This window comes from Myripristis murdjan, chromosome 22 (genome assembly GCF_902150065.1).
Source record: "Myripristis murdjan chromosome 22, fMyrMur1.1, whole genome shotgun sequence".
In the NCBI taxonomy this organism is placed as follows: domain Eukaryota; kingdom Metazoa; phylum Chordata; class Actinopteri; order Holocentriformes; family Holocentridae; genus Myripristis; species Myripristis murdjan.
Genome location: NC_044001.1, coordinates 10,077,258 through 10,094,003, shown reverse-complemented (window position 1 = coordinate 10,094,003; position 16,746 = coordinate 10,077,258). Strand labels below are relative to the sequence as shown.

General features: G+C 43.7%; 1 protein-coding gene across 2 annotated transcripts in view; it reads left to right on the top strand.

Annotated features, from left to right (window-relative positions):
- efna2a (ephrin-A2a) overlaps window positions 1–14,373 on the top strand; it is a 74,384-nt gene extending 60,011 nt beyond the window's left edge. The window contains exons 2-4 of one of the 2 annotated variants that reach the window (XM_030081811.1): window positions 6,612–6,904; window positions 11,678–11,743; window positions 13,402–14,373. In XM_030081811.1, the coding sequence (XP_029937671.1) occupies window positions 6,612–6,904; window positions 11,678–11,743; window positions 13,402–13,523 (481 nt within the window). In that variant the 3' untranslated portion in view covers window positions 13,524–14,373. Of the gene's footprint in view, window positions 1–6,611; window positions 6,905–11,677; window positions 11,744–13,398 lie in introns of both variants that reach the window. The other variant, XM_030081810.1, reaches the window with a different exon arrangement.
- The last annotated feature ends 2,373 nt before the right edge of the window (window positions 14,374–16,746 follow it).

Genomic DNA, 16,746 nt, shown 5'->3' with positions numbered 1-16,746 from the left:
GAGAAAGGAGGGGGGGGGGTTGGAGAGGAAAACAGCGAGAGAATGAGAGTTATGATGACGGAAATGAGATGAGGAGACTAACAATGTCAAAAGAAGCTCCTCTTCACGGAGAGGGAGCGGGAGGGAACGGAGGTGGGAGCGGCACAGATACAGTAAGAGGGAGAGAAAATGAGAGCGAGAGAGTGAAAGAGGAGCAGATGAAGATGGAGGGAGAGACTGAGAGTAGGAGAGTTAATTGGAGGCACGTAGAGAGTAGCTCAAGCTGGAGCGCAACGGAGAGGCAGAGCAATGCAACAGTGGTCATTCAGCTTCCAGTTTTTCTTTTGGTGCCAGATATTCGAAAGGTTTTCCTGCCAAAATGTGCAAAATGATGTGGAATCATACACATCGGAGAGGCTGAATATGAAATGTTACATCAAAGACTCTGTGTGTTCATTTTGACACTTTTTTTTTTTTTTTTTGATCTAGTCTAGTCTTAATCTTTTGCTGACGTGACTCATAGTAGTTGTCATATTTCATTGTGATTTAGTCTAGTTCCTGTCAACCAAATCTCCGATTGCAGCGGTGTACTCAGTGTCATTTTAATTTAGTCATAATTCAGTCATTCTAATTACACATGATCTTCTTAAAACTGTACCTTTTCACAATGATAGTTCTGCAAACCGGTGATCCTAATTGACAGTGGGATTTGAGGAAATGTGTGCAAAATGTGCAAAACACAAAGTCGAATTTGGCACATGACAGCGATTAATGCCACCTAAACCTTTATTAATGTGCATTAATGCGATTGAGCCAACACACTTGACAAACTTGATTCAGTGACTGATGTTTTTGCTTCATTACATTGTCATCAGCCGTCACTGCATTGAATTTATTCTTAGTTTATCATTTATTCAAGGTGTTTTAGTCATTCTTGTCATTTGCTGTAAGAATCGGGTGTTGATGATTAGTTTAGTAATAATTTTGGATGACTCACCCTGGTTTATATTTGGCCGACAATGACTAATAATGGAATTGGCCATGGTTGTGATGATACTGCATTGACATTATGGTGATATGTGCTAGACTGCAAGGCAAATGTTGATTATTTTCAACAGCAGGGTGATGATAAACTCAGTTATGGCAGAAGGTTGCCTGCCTTTTGCCTTTTGTGCTTTTTAGATTGAACCTGGCCACAAATGCTGAGTTTTTCGAACTTTCTTCCTTCTACTGAAGCGATAATGACAAACTGGATGTTGAAAAGTCTCACAAAATAGATGCACGCATTTAGATTTCCCCACCTGCCTGTCTTGCCTCCTCTTTCAGGGAAGATTAAATACTGCAGTGAATGCACAACAGATTTCTTTCAGGAGCATAAGCTGTAGCGCTCAATTGTATTTCCAATTTTATTTCCAATTAATTCTAGTCCAATTCCCTGTGTTGCTTCCTATTAACTTACAATGGGGGTCATATATACTAATTTATGCAAACTATGACCTGTAATGAATGAATAATTTCAACAGATGAGCTACTGAAAATGCTATTTTAACACATTTACTGTATCAAAGCACATCAAATGGTCAAGCCACGTGTTAATAAAAATCACCATGGCAACGGGAAGGCGGTCTGCCATTTCCCTTGACTGACAACGAGCGGCCAGAGTGGCTTTTTTTTTTTTTTTTTTTTTTTTTTTTTTTTTTTTTTTTTTTTGCACAGCCAAAGTGTGAACGCAGCATTAGTGAGAGAAAGAGAGAGAGAGGCGGGGGATCAAGTGAAGCTGGAGAGATGGAGAAAGTTAAGGAGAGAGAGAGAGAGAGAGAGAGAATGGAGAGAGGGGGAAGCATCCTTTGATGTTTGTTGGTTGATCCAGCCTGCTGTTTAGGAAGCAGGCAGGTATGGTAAACATCCTACGCCTCTCCTACCAGAGGCTTTGATCACCGCTATGGTGCGAGATGATGTTGATGACTCAGTGGTGCCAGAATAGTAAGGAGTGGTTGCTACACACACTCAAAACACACACTCACACACACATAAAAATGAGACACACGCGTCCAGTCACACCTGTAATTGAGCAGACATGAGAACACACACAGACTTCACACACACACATTTGAACGCTCGCAGTCATTCGCCGCATCACTGCTGTTCTCCTCCTCCCTCTCTCTCTCGCCCCTGTGATGTCAACTTTTTAACTCCTCTTTTGGTTTTCGCTTCATTTTCCGCCACGCACATACAAAGCGCAAAGCCCATTTGCAACACAGATGTTTCTATTGACTGCGGTCCAAGTTTCAGATTGAGCCTTTCACATCTCGATAAGCGCCAACAGTTAAAAGTCGAGTCCTCTGGCTGTATCTGGCTAACCTCGCTTAGACAATTCAATTGCTTTGAAAGAATGAGGCGAATCTGTGTGACATCGGGGGGGATTATAAAAGAAACAAACAGATCATACTGGGTAGGTTTGCACGCTGACAATAATAAAAAAGGAATGGCTTGAAAAGGCATAACAATAAACTGGGAAACGGGGCTTGATAGAGATGCGCTGTAAGCTATACAGTAGATTGTGGATTGAATAACATGCACTGCAACAGAGAAGTTTTTCAAAATCTTGGCATATTTTACTGTAAGTGATGACCTTTTTATGGTTGTGTTTTTGCAGGAGACAATGCTGTTTTATTTTCATTGTTTCTTCTACCTTTCTTCCCTGGCAGCCCTGAGGCAAATTATCCAGTTTTCTTCCTTTTGGCAGTTTTACATATGGAAATTAGTTTGACTGACAATGTGCAAATAACACAAAAACCTATAACTCTCTGAAAATAAAAGATAATTAAGTTTTATCATCCAGAAAAGTAGAAATATATATGATTTCTCATCCCTGTGGTAAGGTTGGAATAATGCAACTTTTTATTTTGATATGCGTTTTACTGGATTTCACTTAAATATCATGAATATAAAGGGATAAATAGGGTCTTGTTTTAAATTGGGTATATATTATGAGGTCTGAAGACAAACATGCACATAGAAACTGACACATGTGCACACAAACACCCATCCAAACGACAAACACACACCAGTTGTGCGAGACAAAGGCTGAAGTGTGAGTGCATTCTCATGTATTTTGGGGCAGTGCAGTGTGTGTGTTTAATTCCAGATGACACTCTGTCAGAGAAGCGAGGAGTGGGACGCAAGCGCACACACACACACACACACACACACACACACACTCTCTCTCTCTCTCTCTCTCTCTCTCTCTCTCTCTCTCTCTCTCTCTCAAACACACCCATGCACACACACTCTCTCTCAAACACACCCATGCACACACACAGTCATTCGCACACAACTGCACACCGATCAGAGTGCATTCTCATGCACCTGTCCACACACACACACACACACACACACACACACACATACATTCACACTCACACTATATCGTAATTATTGTCACCAAAGTGAGAAGATTAAGATTGAGGTTACTAAGATTTTATTTGTGATTGTGTTCAGATGCAAACACTACACATACACACACGCAGACACACACGCGCGCGCACACACACACACACACACATTGCCAAAAAAAAACTCCATATTAAGTCATTTCGACTCACATTGGGTGTTACAATTTTGCTTTTCTTAAAATTAGTGGAAAACAAAAAAATACCAGTAGTATGGTAATCCCTCTTGTTTCCAATGCAGTTTCACTTGTCTGAGGATTTCTTTTTAAATATGAAAATGCTGACGCAAGGCAGGATAAGGCAGACTGGTCCGCTAGTATCAAGAAAATTTTGGAAACAAATTGATTAGCATAGGAAACAAGAGGGATTATCTCATCCCACTGGCAGATTTTTTCACTTGTTTGAAGACAAATATGACTTTAAGGCTGAAATATGAGCATAAATAAATTGCTAAGATGGAGATATTTTGCAATGCGTGCACCAATATACACCCACACACACAACCCCCCTCACACCTTGGCATATTAGGGATGCAGACAGTGTTACGGGAGCAGGGCAGGGCTCTGAGCAGCCTAATAAAACTTAATGTATCCTGGCACACACACACACACAGGCCCTGTCATGGGTTGAGCGCCCTCACATATGGACACACACTTTGCCCATCTACTATTTACCCCACAGCACACACAACACACACACACACACATGCACTTAATTCATGCCCAAAGTACTAATTCTCATCCATAAATGTATCAGCGCACAATCAATGGGCACAACACATTTGTCTCAGATGGAAAACCACAGTTGTACAAATTGAAATGAAAGGCAGAAAAACTCCTCCTCCATCTGCTCTTCCTCCAGCTGGCCTCCTCTTCTTCTGCCGCCGCTGCTCTGCTATGCTCGGCTCGCTCGTTCCTCTTTCTCTCCCCTCTTTCTATTCTAATCTTTCTGTCTTTTTATTCTGATTCCATGCATTTCACCAATCTCATTATCCTCCTCTCTCTGTCTCTCTCTCTCTCTCTCCCCTCCACACTCTCACTCCCTCTCTCTTTTTCTTCTGTCTCACTCTCTCCTCTGCCATCCAGTTCTTTCCATCTCTTATCCTCATTTTGCACATATTTCCATCCCTACCCCTCTCTCTCCCTCTCTCAGCAGTTTATATCACTCCTGCTCCTCCTTTCAGCCTCTTCTTCCCTCATTCCGTGCATCTTTCCATTCTCCTTCTCCTTTGCTCTCTCCCCCTTTCCCCTCTAGTTGTTAATCAGAGCTGATTGGGAGCAGAGAGAGCTGAGAGGAGCTCCCCAGTGGATCAATGCCTCTAAATGATCTGTTCAAGGATCCCTTTAGAACCCGCGAAACTTGCTCTGATAGGGCACCGAAGCATGAAGACGCTCATTTCACATCTAACTCACTTCCTGATTTGCCCTCTGGGAAAGAGAGAGGACTGCTGTTAAAGGGATAATTCATCCCAAAGCTAAATATCCCACTAACCAGAAGTGCTTAGACCAAAATGTCTTCATTCCAGACAATCAATTACTGCCAAGGTGAGGGGGGAAAATGATGAATGTGTTTAAAAAGCTCAATCTGTGCGCGGCGGCATCTGAGGCATTCAGATGTGCAGTCTCACATCTAACGAGCTTCCAGATATGAAATTTGATAACATGGGGCTGCTGAATGGTGAATGTATTTTGAAATGATAAACAGTTAGGTTAAATTGAATTGATCATAACCATGGTGAATGATTTCTGCAGACACATGCACGCACACATGTATGCACGGACACACAGACTCTGACTATATACGTGAACTCGGTCACACACGAGTCCATGGATGCGTACATTTCAGCTTTGAGATACAAATTTGATAGTGTGGAATGTGGCTACTGAATTTTAAATGCTGTTTGAAATGGTAAATGGTTCAGTAAAGACTGGGGCAAAATAAACCTGCTTTTTGAATCATAGAGGGATTTTAAAGAGGCAGGAGAAAGGGATTATCAAGTTTCACCCTGGGGACATGCTGTATATGGAAAAAAGTGACGTATTTACCATACAAACCAGTGCCGGTGTATAAAAAAAGAAAGAAAAAAAAAAAAAAAACATCAGGACATCATTAAAATTGTCAGGTACACTTATTGTTTAAAAAATACTAGATTTTTGAGGAAGGATTTGTTATCATATTGCATTTTTAAGTGAATTCCCCATATCGTGGCTTTAAATTTTTGATTCCTCAGCATTGCAAGTTAGGATAATTTAATTCAATCGCCGCGATCCAGTGACTTTGAGACTGTAAACAAAAGTAGAGTTTACAGAAAAGCATTTTAACCACATTGCCACCAAAACATTAACATTAAAAGCACTGTTTAGAGAATACAGACATATAAAACCACTGTTTACATATAAAAGAATGCACCCATATGTGTTTTTTTTTTAATTTTTTTTTTTTTTATAGTATTACAGTGGATCAGGTCAGATTTTAGGTGATGGACCACTGAGAGGAGATAGCAACTGCATTTTTGCACAAATAATGATGTGTGCTTTATCCTAGCTGTATTTATTGTCTCAGACCAGAAGGGGGAAATAGCAGGGGAGACTGACACTATATATAAACTCTACAATGTGTGTTCATAATAATGTTTGCTCAGTAGCAACCATGACCCAGTTCCATTCAGTATGGCAACTTCAATGGTACAGAGTGCTACTGAACTAAGTGGACATTCACCACAGCCGCCTTTACACAGTGCTCTAGGGGATGGGATGATAATGTGTGCTCTGTATCAACCCATGACCCACTTCTTCTCAGCATTGTACAACGAGTAGGTTCAGTCAGGCAATCTGACTGGGAAAATTGTGTTCCAAACATGTTACTAATTCCCATGAAGCATGGCAAGTTGAGCTTTATTCAAACTGGAATTGGTTGCAATGTTAACTCTTGTGGTAACTAGGGGGCTTGCAATTGACTTTTATGGTTTTTTCTTAAAATAATTGGAAAAAAAAAAAAAAAAACTGCCAGTGGGATGAGATAATCCCACTTGTTTCTAAAGTAGTTTCACTTGGGTTAAATATTCCTATAGCCTTGCCACCTCTGCCCACTGGTGTCAGTCATATTTATGAGCCTGTTGTTTGGGTTTTGTTGTCTTCATGGCAAATTTTAAGCCCGAGTGTTTTCCTTTGTGTTTGGCAGGTTCTGGCATGGAGAGTACAGGGTGGCAGTGAGTATCAACGACTACCTGGACATCTACTGTCCTTACTACGAGGGTCCTCCATCCCACGGGCGCATGGAGCGCTACATCCTCTTCATGGTCAACCACGAGGGCTACACCTCCTGCCAGCACAGGATGCGCGGCTTCAAGCGCTGGGAGTGCAACCGTCCCAGCGGTCCTGACGGGCCTCTGCGCTTCTCAGAGAAGTTCCAGCTCTTCACCCCCTTCTCCCTGGGCTTTGAGTTCAGGCCTGGACACGAGTACTACTACATCTGTAGGTTATCAGCTATGAAGACCAATGTGTGTGTATGTGTATATGTGTGTGTGTGTGTGTGAGAGAGTATTTGTCTGTTTGCTGTGCGCGTATGTCTGTGCTTGCATGGCATGCACATTACTGCTCAGTATGCATTTGTAAACGATATGTAAATATGCAATCAACAGAAGCTGATTGAGAGAGCACACACAAATACACCCTACTAACTCGCTCGCACACACACAGGCACACAAAAACACACCTTCCATCTCCTGCTCGCTCATTCACTCTCTTTATTTCTCCATGTATCTCTGAGCCTCCGTCTAGATTATAGTGGTGTGCTGCTCAGCAAAGTGGTAAAAATGTCACCAGGCATGGTTTGTAATCATTTTTATATTAGCTGTATTGATGTTTCTCCTCACTTCAACAAGTGATGTATTAGTAATACAGATGGGCCCTGTCCCCTGAGACTGTTTGTCTCAACAGCTTTAAAGAGCTATCTTTCCTCCAGCAGGCGAGGGGACAAACCCTCGCAGCAAATTACTCTTAAACATTGTTTTCACCTGCTTGGTGCACCAGATGGGTTGGATTTATCGTATCTGGACAATTTAGCACCAGATCAGTTGTTAATCACAGAAAAGTACACAAAATTGACTTTCAAAAGCCTCCCTGTCATTGTCTAAACTTTATGGCAGTGGCACTCACTCTGTGTGGCAGCGTGCAGGCAAGCTTGTGACCAGAAGGTCACCACTGTGGTTACACTGGTCTACTTCCAGATGTGAATTCAAACTGTGTTTTAATGAAGCAGGGTGTTGCCGGAAAGAAAAAAAAAAAAAAAAGAAAGAAAGAAAAATTTGGCATGCTCAGCAAATCTCTTATGCATATATGAAAGTTTTTCTAAAAAAGCACCTATGTGAAATATGCTTAAACAGGGTTTTCTGACTTTTTCATGTTCCCTTAAGTTGACTTTCATAAAGGCCCCACCCCCCAAGTCATTTTGCCCCAGGGGCCCTCCTACGAAGAGATATTTTGGTTTGTGTTCAGTATTAAATGGTTTAGATGTCATAGCTTAACACTGAAAAACAGATTGTGTGGTGGTATTAAAAGATAATGTAAAAATAATCACTCATACATTTTTTTTTTTGTGTGTGTCGCAACAGTTTCTAGTCAATCAAATTATGGTCAAATTAAATTGTTCTTCTACCTCCAGTCGTCGCCAGAACCCACTTTGAAAACTGCCGGACTAAAACAAGCTGTAGAAAGTATTTGCAAACACAAGTCGGTCCAGGTCTGGTGTCGACACAAAGACACAAAGACACAGCAGGCAGGAGACAGAGAGCTAAAGAGGCCAAGATAACTGCCACCCTAAGTCCTACTGCACTTTTCCCAGTCGACACACACTCTTTTGTTTTCAATCTCATGTAAGGATGGACGGGGCCCCTCCAGAGTCGTATACTCGCTGACTATAGTATTGTGCATCTGGGACTCCTGGGGGCAGTGTGTATTTTGCAAGACCGGAGCTGGGGCTCTGTGCATTCATGTGTGTATGTATGTGTGAGTTGGTGTGTGTGTGTGTATGTGCGTTGGGGGAGGGGTGGGCGCGGGGGTCAGTTGTCAAACGATTGTGAGTCCGTGAAAGGCCATGTCCATCATCTTGACTGACAAGCACACACACATTTTTGTCTCTCTCTCACACACATACACATGCACAGGCTACTATTGACATGCTACGATGGCACGTTGACAGCTTTTCACCACCCAGCCTTCCGATGTGTGTGTGTGTGTGTGTGTATGTATATGTGTGTGTGTGAGTCTTTATACTGTATGTGTCTCCGCAGATACTCCGGGGAGTAAACTGCATTGATCTGTGATGGCGATTCGTGGCCAGGCTTTGTGTGAGCGAGTGTGTATATGCGCACAAATGCAAGAATCTACCTGTTTGTGTGAGTGTGTGAGCGTATGTGTGTGTGTGTGTTTGGGTCTTGTGTGAGCGTGCATGTGTGTGCATGTGCGTTTTGTGTGTCTGTGTGTGTGTGTGTGTTTGTCATGTGTTTGACATGTTGACAGGCCTGCTCCACCCCTTACTTCTCCCAGCTGCCATCTGATGAGGTTGAATGATTTTGAATGGGTTTTCGGGAGACTGTGATTGTGGATGTGCTGGGAAACAGAGGCACTGGGAGAGCAGATAAGAGTTACAAAAGTGACAAAAGTGAAAAGTGTTGGAGGCCACAGAAAATGGGAGACGGGTGGAAAGAGAAGGGGGGGTATCTATCTATCTTTCTATCTGGTGTATCTATCTATCTGTCTGTCTAGTGCTTTTTCCCCGAGCATTCCCCTGTTTTTTTCACCGAAACAGTAGGAAGGTTGAAGGGAGACGCATGAGAGGAGAGAAAGCTCGATACTGAACCAGCAGGGCTTCACAGAGGAGCGCTATCCTATCTCTGGGATGGGTGATTCGAGGGAAATGTACAGTAGGCAGAGGGAGTGGGGTAGAGAAGGTAGAAAAGGGTAAGGGAGGTGAAGGGCACAGAGAAGGATGGAGGGAGGAGTTGAGGGCAGAAAGAAAGGGAGGAGAGGGCAGAGGAAGGGTCAGATTTATTTCCTGTGCGCTGCGGATCTTGATGATGTTCATCTCCCGGGTCACTCTGGGCCCCGGCTGTACAGACTTCCTCACGGGAGAGGGCCAATGGGTCTCCGCGCGCATGTTTGCATGGGCCAGGGTGTGCATGCGTGTGCAAATCTGTGTGTGTGTGTGTGTGTGTGTGTGTGTGTGTTTCTGAGTGCATGCGCAAATGGCCAGCGAGTTGGCCACCATCTCCTCTCTAGGACTCCGGCTCTATTTCACATCAGAGTGAGGTGAGACTAAAAACCCAGATTCGATTTAATTTGCTCTACTTTGAAGTCAGAATCACAATAACGTCTTAACATTTTTTGGATTTTTTTTTGGGCATTCAGCCGCATCGGCATGCTGGCTCAGTGGTTGGCGCCGACGCCTCACGGCAAGAAGGACCTGGGTTTGATTCCCAGTCTCTGGCTCTTTCTGTGAGGAATTTGCATGGATTTCCTCCCGCGTTCCAAAGACATTAAAAGTCAGGTGGATTGCAAATTTGGAAATTCCCCATAGGTATGAACGTGAGTGCAGCTGAATCCCAATGTACAGACTCCGGTTTACATTTATATGAGCTCACAAGGATGCAAGGGCGTTGAGAGTGCTTGAAAGGGCATAATGACAGACTCGTTGCTAATGTTACTACTTCAGTGAGGCGATGAATACCTGTAATTTAGCAAATAGGCAGCATGATTAGCTAAATTAATTTGACATCAAAGCTAATTATTATGTGTGATAACAGAAAATACTTCATTCGGTCGTAGCTTCTCCAACCCAGGCATTTTTGAATCATGTAGTTTGGCACTTTTTATATTGAACCCCTAACACAATTAACTAGGGTAATCCGGTACAAAAACTCTTTAAAAGTCTGCTTTCATGCTTATAAAAGTCTGCATGACAGCCCTCACAGACTCGCTGCTTTTTGACAGGGGAAATTGGGATTTCAGCATAATTATTTCTATCTGCGTTGGCCCTGTGATTGACTGGTGACCTGTCCAGTGTGTCTCCTTGCCTCGCACCCAAATGCATGATGGAATAGGCGCTGGCTCCTCCGCGGTGTGAAATGGATTAAGAGGGAAGCGGAAATGACTGACATTTAGCTGGCGCCGCTGTCTAGGGCGACTTAAAATGAGCGAGCGCGGGGACTCTGTGTCTTGCTCAAGGACACTTCAGCAGGAAACTTCATTGACGGGAAACAGGAAACTGGATTTACAAAAAAACAGATGAGAAAACCCATATTTTGTACAACTCCTCACTCTGAGTGTCAGACACTCTGAGTCAGTGGGCTGGCCCCATAAACGAACTCTTGTGCAAATTCACTCTGTGCAATAATCCATATTCAATACCATACTTATGTGCAATAACCTGTGCAATAATCCATATTCAATACCATACTTAGGTGCAATAACCTATAGTGCAATAACTCCTGTCCATGTTTGCACTTGTACATATATTTTTTCTTTCTTTTTATTCTATATATATTTATATTTATATTCCTTTCTTTATTTTTCTTGACTAATTGCTCTTTTTACTTTACACTTTCAGTGGGAGTTGTTATTGTAACAAAAAGTAATTTCCCCCTGGGGATCAATAAAGTATTCTGATTGTGATTCTGATTCTGATATTGGAAGTCAAGGCACATGTGCTTTGTGAGACCCATGCTTGTTTTTATATGTGACCAAGTAAAATTTCCCATGTGAAAGTGATGTTTTCACCTCGCCTTGCATGGGAAATTCAGGTTTCACATGAGAGACGTATATTGTGATACGTTATGGCAGGTGAAAAAATCCCATTTAAAGCAACAACTGTCACACGTGATGTCACACTGCAACTTTGTTCACATATAAATGCCAATGTGCTCAAAAAACACCTACTGTGATTTTTTTTTTTTTTTTAATTTCTTTTATTTCTTTGCAATGGTGTTATGTCCAGCTGCAGCATTCACTCTCCACTCGTCACTCAGCTACCTACCATCTGATTAGAGATGCTGTAGCCGTGTCAGAACAAAACAATAAAGCCTTTATTAAATGTCATCAATTACTTTACAAGTGCAATCAGCAGTGCAAATCTTTCTCTCTCTCTCTCTCTTTCTCACACACACACACACACACACACACACACACACACACACACACACACTGTCTCTCTCAACTAATCTCTCCTTTCAATCTCTTCTTCTTTTTCAGCGTCTCCTCACCCAAATCATGTGGGGCGGGCATGTCTAAAGCTGAAGGTGTATGTCAGACCTCCAGGTAAGTCACGCTCTATCTACACACACACACACACACACCACACACGCACGCGCGCACGCACACACACACATACACACACACACAGAGGTCCAGATTGGCTATCAAAGTAACATTAGGGGAGAATAAGAGGTCTGATAGAATGCCCTGGCAACACTCTCTGCTCTGATTCACAGACCAGCCAGGCAACACTTTAACACCTTCACACACACACATGCACATGCACACACACACACCTTCATGCACGACCAAACACACACCAATGCACATGTACGCAGAAGCACAAGCGTACACACAGGCACAAAGTGGCATACGCACATCACGTCGCATCACATCACATCACGCTGGATGTGAGAGAGACCTTCTGTCCTTGTGGAGGGGGGAACAGAGCAGCCAGAGAGTGTTTCTCTAAAAAAAACTGTTACCAAACTTCACGATCACTTCTCCAGGTAGCTTTTCCTCATAACAAATCAATGAAAAGTCTAATAATAAACCTATCACATACAGTAGGAGTGGAATCTAATAATAGGCGCCTTCGTTTTTTTAGTAAAACTCTCCTGCATCGGAGTCGTTTGGTAACAAGATGAAGCCTGACTTGCTTACCACACACGCACTGAGCCTTGTTTTCTTTTCTTTTTTTTTTTTTTTTCAAACAGCGTGCAGTCTGGTAAAATGAGCTCTTTTGAAAATAGCTCCCACATAGATTGGCATAGACGGAGCACAGCGTTCGTGCCAGGGTGGCCTATGATAGCGTCGATTAAAAATAACTCCACAAAAGATTGGCACAGACGGGGGAGCGCGTGTTGCAGCAGGCGTGTTACGCTACACTTGCGTTATCTCGAAAAAAATCTACCTGCGTGCCTTCGTCGGGTTCAAAGCCGGGTTTTGCCTCATGAGTTTTTAACCCGAGTCTGACTTAAAAAAAAAAAAAATCGAAACTAGGTAGTAACACGTCTCTCCAGGTGATGGCTTCGCTTTGAAGATGTTCGCAAAACGGGGAGAGTCAAGCTCCACAGACTTCCAGGCTCTAATCATTCCCCTATCTGGCTAAGAGGGGAGGGGAACTCACTTCTCCTCCATAATTACTGAAACAACATTCATTCTTTTATTCTGTCAGAGCTTCAGCTCCGCTTTTTGATTCTGCTCTTTGGCGCTGTTAAAGTAATCTGTCTGACATTGCAACTTCCATCTCATCTGTGAAATACTGTCACTAGTGAGCTCTGAGTGGTTACACATGTGTGTGTGTGTGTGTGTGAGTGTGTATTTGTGTGTGTGTGTGTGTGCATCAGCTGCTCCAGATTCCAAGTCTCTGTGATTAAACTGTAATTAGGTTGGTTAAACCCCCTGCAGAGCTCGGTTGCTGTCGTCGTCTCCTCCTCCCTTTTTCCTCCCCTCTTCCCCTTCTGTCATCTTGTGTCTGCTTCTCCTTGGCTGTTGAAAAGGAGAGTTTTGCGGTTTGTCGCTCACTTTCCACATTTTTTTTTTTTTTTTACCCCTTACTGTTCCACTTGTCTCGCTTTTGCTTCCTCTAAAACCATTCTCTTGTTCCTTCACTTTGTTTCATATTGTTTCATTTCACTTGTGCATCTGAGTCATTCTGTCTCTCAGTTCAGATGTTTTGTCGTTTTTCTTTTTCTCTCTCTTTCTTTGTGTTTCAGATGGGTCGGGATACGACTCCCCGGAGCCCTTCCTGACTGATGGAGGCCCAAACTGGAGGCCAGGGTCCGTGGCCCTGTTAGCTGCTCTGGCCTCGCTGCTCCTGGGACTCTTCTCCTGGCTGTGACCACCCGCTTCCTGGAGCTCCCACCCAGGGCTGCTGGGCTGGGCTGGCTGTCCCTCTAAATCCACCACCCCTCAGGGAAGCCCTCTGTCTCCGTCCCCCTCCCACCGCCACCTCTATGCTACCACCAACCACCCCCACTGCCAGCCCCCACCGTGGTGCAGCCATGGACACCATCCCCAGGCCTGGCTGAGGGTTGGGTCGCCGGTCTTGAGCTCTCTGGGAAGCTGTCCCAAATCTCTGATCCAACTCTGGGTGGAACGTGGACGTGTTGCACCTCTCCGCTGGAAAACACACGGGGAATCTCTTTGCACTCATCTGAGGGGGTCCTTTGATTTGACTATTGACTCTTGGCCACCGATGGGGTAGATATAGCTGTGGCTATGATTAAACTTGTCGTTTTGATGCAATTCCTATCATCTAATCACGCCAGGACGCATTAAACGATAGGCCTGGATGCACAAAAATTGGATTTTGCTCACATTGCTAACCGATCCTCAAAGGAAGAATTGGAAGTGGCCAAGCTTGCATTGTAATTGGAATTCTATACTGTCTGGATGCAGTCCAGCCACAACGAGCATATGAACAATGTAATGAGACGGAGGGGGAAAAGTGTCCAGGCCTGTGGGGGAAAAAAAAGTAGAGCAAAAGCAGAGCAGGCTCAGATTTAAATAAATATGGCTATTGGTGACCTGTAATATTATACATGTTGATATTTTCAGGTGTAGACGCACAGCTATGAGATGTAATAATGATATAATTTGATGTGTATGAGCAACTCGAATATCACACCTGAATTGACAAGTGTAACCATAGCCTGTACCAGTGGGAGGGCAGGGTGTTCAGTGTGTTGAGGGGGTCTGGGATGTGGGGTGGGCCGGGGGTGGGCTTGGGGTTTGGTGAGGTGTATATTTTCAGGTGGGATGTGTTTGTCTTATTCATGTTTCTAAACAAAGCATTTATCACAGCCTGGCCTGCACAGGCGTCTTCAGCACTGTCTAATGTCAATACGGTCGGGTGACTTTTGGAACCATGACTTTCTCATGTATGAATGTACCACTGGTCACCCACCTCTTGTCTATCTGTATTATTATGACTGTGGTCACTTACAGTACCTTCTCTCAGACTGGCTGGACGAAGATGGGTCAGGGATGTCGGGGGGTGTGGGTGGGTGGGGTGGGGTGGGGGTCGATGTAGGGATTGATGGCGGACAAGAGAGAAAAGGAGGCGACACTCAGTTGCATGACCACTGTGAAACCTTCAGATCAATCTTGTTTGTAATGATGATATATTTTTTCATGGGGAAAAAAACAAAAACAACCCTGCTACCGCTGTCTTGCTCTCCCTGAGACTTTTCCAAACATCAAAGGAACAGACCACCTCTCTCCTCGCGTTTTCTCCTGTCTGGCATGCCGTCATTGATGGATTAGCTCGGGCTCGGAGATAAATGGACCCACAGGGTGAAACTGACTGGAAATCAGCTCTGGAGAGTCCGGGCCAGATCGCAACGGACATAAACACTGACTGAAGCTTGTCCTGGGTCTGAGGGTTAAACCAATAAGGGAAGCACAAAGGCTGTGGCAAATGAGGCAAGCGTGCGGTACCATCATGAAAACACACTCGCAGACACACACAGTCTCTGATAGTGAGACTGTTCCTCTGAGACTGTGGAGCATTCATGGACATGACTATAAAGGGAACAGCACAAAGAGAGAGGGAGAAGAGGAGGGAGGGAGAGGGAGAGAGAGTGTGTGTGCATCAGGGGACTGAGACTTCTTTAATGTTGGGAAGTGAATATAATGAGTAAGCACTGTGAACACACACATACACACACATAAATATACATGCATAAACACCCACGTACATACATACATACATGCACACACGTACACACCCAGACATGTGTAGAAAGATACATGCACACATTTACTCACACACACACACACACACATTCGTCGAGATACACATGTGCAAAGACACGTGTACACACACACACACACACAAGCAAACACAAACAAGGGGAAGCACTCACTTCCCTGTTTCATCTTATTTTTGTAGCATTTAAAATCACTGTTAATTACTCCTGTGTGGGATGCAGTGATGGGGTATAGCCTGTGGAAGATTTAAAAAAAAAAATGTCTTCTCTTCTTCTATTCCACTGATGCTGTCCTTTTATCGTTCTTCTCTGGTTTGTGATCCATGGTTTGGTAGTGGTAGGATGCCTCCAGGTCTGAGCTTCATGTATGAGTTTGTCTCCTTTTCTGTTGTGGTGTTTTTGTGGAAGCTGACCTCAAGTCAGCAAGTCAGTCAGTCAGTAGAAAGTAAACACAAAAGTCAGAGCAAGGAGAGAAACACACAAATAAAGATTGTCTTTTTGTCTACTCGAAAACAAAGTGAGTGAAATTTCTTCTATGCAAATGCAAATCAATTTTCATTTTTGTTTTTTTTTTTTTGTTTTTTTGTTTCACCCACCTTGAGGGCCTATGACTCTATTCATGTGTGACATGACACCTGGCGCTTTATTGTGCATGGTCTATCTTTCTCTGACGTCAGTCTTGGTCTTGGGACCGTGAGCGTTGAGCTCTGCCAGTCAAACCATGAAATTATTCAGATGAAATCACCCTCTCGGATCTTCAGCTGTTTCTCCCTCAGCGATGTGACAGCTAATCCGAACTGCTGACAACTCAGAGACTGAATGGCCTGATAGCCTTTCCTGCCTCGTTTTCATCAGATTTTACAGGCAGGGTGGTCTAGTTGTTAGAAAGACCGTCCCGCAAGTGAAACGATCCCTGCGCTAACCAATACGTCCATCAGCAGCCGCGTGTCCTGTCAGGGCGCCTTTGAGCAAGACATCGACGCGCTCGCTCATTTTAAGTTGGATAAATGCCTAAAGGCTAAATGTCTACAACGTGAATATGAATTGTTTCCTCTCCCTTGTGAGTTCAGTAGGTCTTATTCTGATCTAGTCACAGATAGACAGATAGACAATAGCCACTTTTCCCCAATGGGACTTGTTAGGGCCAGAGTTTGCCTGAAACATTTATCAACGCTGGTTTGAAAGCGTTATTCGAAACCACCGCCCCACTGACTTGTCTCCTCTGGCAGCTCGTGATGCAAAAAGAGTATCAGGAATGTTGTTTTGGGGAAAACTGAGGTATATGAATAATAGATGAGCCCTGGCTAGCCATGTTTGGCCTTCCCGGGGAAAGCGAGGCTAATGGCTATC